General features: G+C 40.6%; 1 protein-coding gene across 1 annotated transcript; it reads left to right on the forward strand.

The window, feature by feature from the left end:
• Window positions 1-267: 267 nt before the first annotated feature.
• On the forward strand, window positions 268-1944 carry LOC112281118 (mannose-P-dolichol utilization defect 1 protein homolog 2). Its single transcript, XM_024517315.3, has 2 exons — window positions 268-453; window positions 607-1944. Exon 2 carries the CDS (start codon window positions 746-748, stop codon window positions 1466-1468), a length of 723 nt encoding a protein of 240 aa, XP_024373083.1. The 5' UTR covers window positions 268-453; window positions 607-745; the 3' UTR covers window positions 1469-1944.
• The last annotated feature ends 698 nt before the right edge of the window (window positions 1945-2642 follow it).

Raw genomic sequence — 2642 nt, forward strand, 5'->3', positions numbered from 1 at the left:
AATAGGTAATATAAAATGCATGTGTGAATGCATGCACATGTTGAGTTTTATTTTTTACAAAAGAAATCTTCCTTTTCAATTTAAGTTTTTAATCCGTGTGGATGTTACACCACTACCGAAAGGAGATGAGTGCTCCATTGCAATAGAAACTGCCAGAATCTGATGGCTATGCCGGTGACAAATGGCTCCTATCCCCCTCCCAAAAGATGCCTAGACATATAAATCTGCATTGCCACGACTCTCTCAACGCAGCTCACAATAGTCACCGCCACCTGTGATGAAATCTCCACGTGGTATACTAAGTTTTGCAAATCTAGAGCGTGGCACCGATATGTTGGATCTGCGCTGGTGCCGAAGAAAAACGCCTTGGCCCTGCGAAATAGTCACAAACTCTTTGCTTCTGTGATCTCATTGCGACTCTTTATGCCCCAAAGATCCACTTACAATGTGCAGGTCCGTCACTGAACTCTGCACTTCCTCTCACTGTCTTCAGCTTTCAACCAATTTGCTTCAGCTTGCAGCTGGTTGAGCTTCCGAACGTCGATTGCAGTCGCTACATTTTCCACCCAGTTCTCTGAAGTGCTTCTTCTGGAACACTTGCTGCAGGTTCAGGAGAGTGAGTGAGTGCAGCTGCACGATCTAACATGAACTTGGTGAAAATATATTCGCGTTCGACGTGAAGCTTAAACAAGAGGTGTGGATTCCGTTACAGGGAGTTTGTAAGAGAGCAACGTTGAAGTTGGAGATGGCCGGCATGGATTTGTCCTGCGTGATGGATTCCGTGGAGAGGCACCAATTACCCTCCAGGGATTGCGCTCTTCCTTTGCTGTCGAAGTTTCTAGGTTACCTTATCATTGTCACCTCGGTATTCCTTAAGGTGCCCCAAATTTACGTGATTGCGAAGAATAAGAGCATCAAGGGGTTGAGCGTGGCATCCTTCGAGCTTGAAGTGGCGGGATTCACGATCGCTTTGGCCTACTGCTTGTTCAAGCAACTCCCCTTCTCCGCATACGGTGAGCTTGTTTTCATTTTAGCTCAGAGCATTGTCTGCTTGGCCTTAGTCTACTACTACTCCCCCAACGAGGGCCCGTCCACTTGGGTGAAGACTGCGCTGTATTGCGCACTAGTGCCCCCGCTGCTAAGAGGCAAGCTCGACGCCACTCTTTTCGAGGCGCTCTACGCATGCCAACATGCCATTTTCTTCTTCTCTCGGATGCCGCAGATATACGAGAACTTCCAGAACAAGAGCACGGGCCAGCTAAGCTTCACCACAAATCTCATGTCCTTAGTAGGCATCGTGGTGCGCACCTTCACTAGCATTCAGGAGAATGCTCCGTTCAGCATGCTAGTTGGTTGCTTGCTTGGTCTTCTAACAAACGGCATCGTGGTAGCGCAAATGGTTGCATACGCACCGAAGTCAAAGTCTGGAGTGCTTGAAGCAGAACGCAAGACTGAGAAGAAGGAATAGATGTATTTATTCCGAGTGCTCTCCGTGTCCCTCATATGTTTCTCTTCGAGATTCTGTGTCATCAGGGACCTCAATTTTTCGAACTTACTGATAAGAATTTTTTACCCTATAGAGACATGTTCTAGTGTATATTGCTGTGCAGGCTTAGTTATTTTCGAAACCATTGATCCCAAGCTGCAAAATGTAACGAAAGACTGGTGTTGACTGAGTTGGTTGTATGACCTGTAGAGAAGTACTTCACTGAACCAAGGAGACAGTGTAGTTTTAGCGTTATTCCTCCCATGATCCTTGTGTTGTGAAGGATAGGTATCTGAGGCCTTCAGATATTATTTAGCCCTGGCGGTGCATATAAGCTTCTCTATGGAGCAGTTTCATTTTTGTTAACCACGTACGTTGTCCTAAAGATTGCTGTAAACTCGTTGGTAAAGATTGTTCAAGTATGCAAACTGCGTTCAGCTGTTTTTTTTTCTCAGAAACTCGGTTGTGAGTCAGTACTAAGCTTTGGTCTTATAAATATTAGTCTTTCATTAGAGCTGCTGCGATTATAAACTTTTGTTTCTCAGAATAGGTTCTCAATCAGCTTACGGTATTAAATGTTATTTTATAACAACATAATTTTTTTAAACTATTCAAAATATAATTTTATTTTGTGTGCATGTGGTTTTCATACCAAGAGAGAGAAATATTGAAATTAAAAAAATAAAAATAAAAAAATCTAGTTTTATAACATTTTGAAAGATCTATATACTGACGATTTTAGGTCAGAATTTATTCAGAATTTAGAAATATAAAATTACTAAAATATTACATGTATTTTTTTCTGAAATTCATTGTGAAATAATGCTTTATACAAAAGAAATTGATTAGTTTTTGTTTGAAATAGACCACAAAAGTCATATATAATTATAATTATAATTAACGACCATCATTATCAATATAGAAGCATACGCTGCATGTTTCATGTCAATTGAAGATCTCTTCTGGATTTTTTCTTAGTCCAAACAATTTTTTTTTTTTTTTGAAATATTCACAAATGGTAATAGAATAATACAAAGTTGGAATTAAAATCATTGTCCCTCTTACCAACTTCCCTTTTAAGATGTATTAGCCCAATGGCTTCATAATCCAATCCCAATTCCTCAAAGCCATATTGATATATAGAATCCTTGTTATC

Source organism: Physcomitrium patens, chromosome 4 (genome assembly GCF_059467195.1).
Source record: "Physcomitrium patens ecotype Gransden chromosome 4, ASM5946719v1, whole genome shotgun sequence".
NCBI lineage: Eukaryota > Viridiplantae > Streptophyta > Bryopsida > Funariales > Funariaceae > Physcomitrium > Physcomitrium patens.

What these genes read in the sequence shown, in the direction of transcription:
- LOC112281118 (XM_024517315.3), top strand. Translation starts at nt 746, where the DNA reads ATGGCCGGCATGGATTTGTCCTGCGTGATGGATTCCGTGGAGAGGCAC.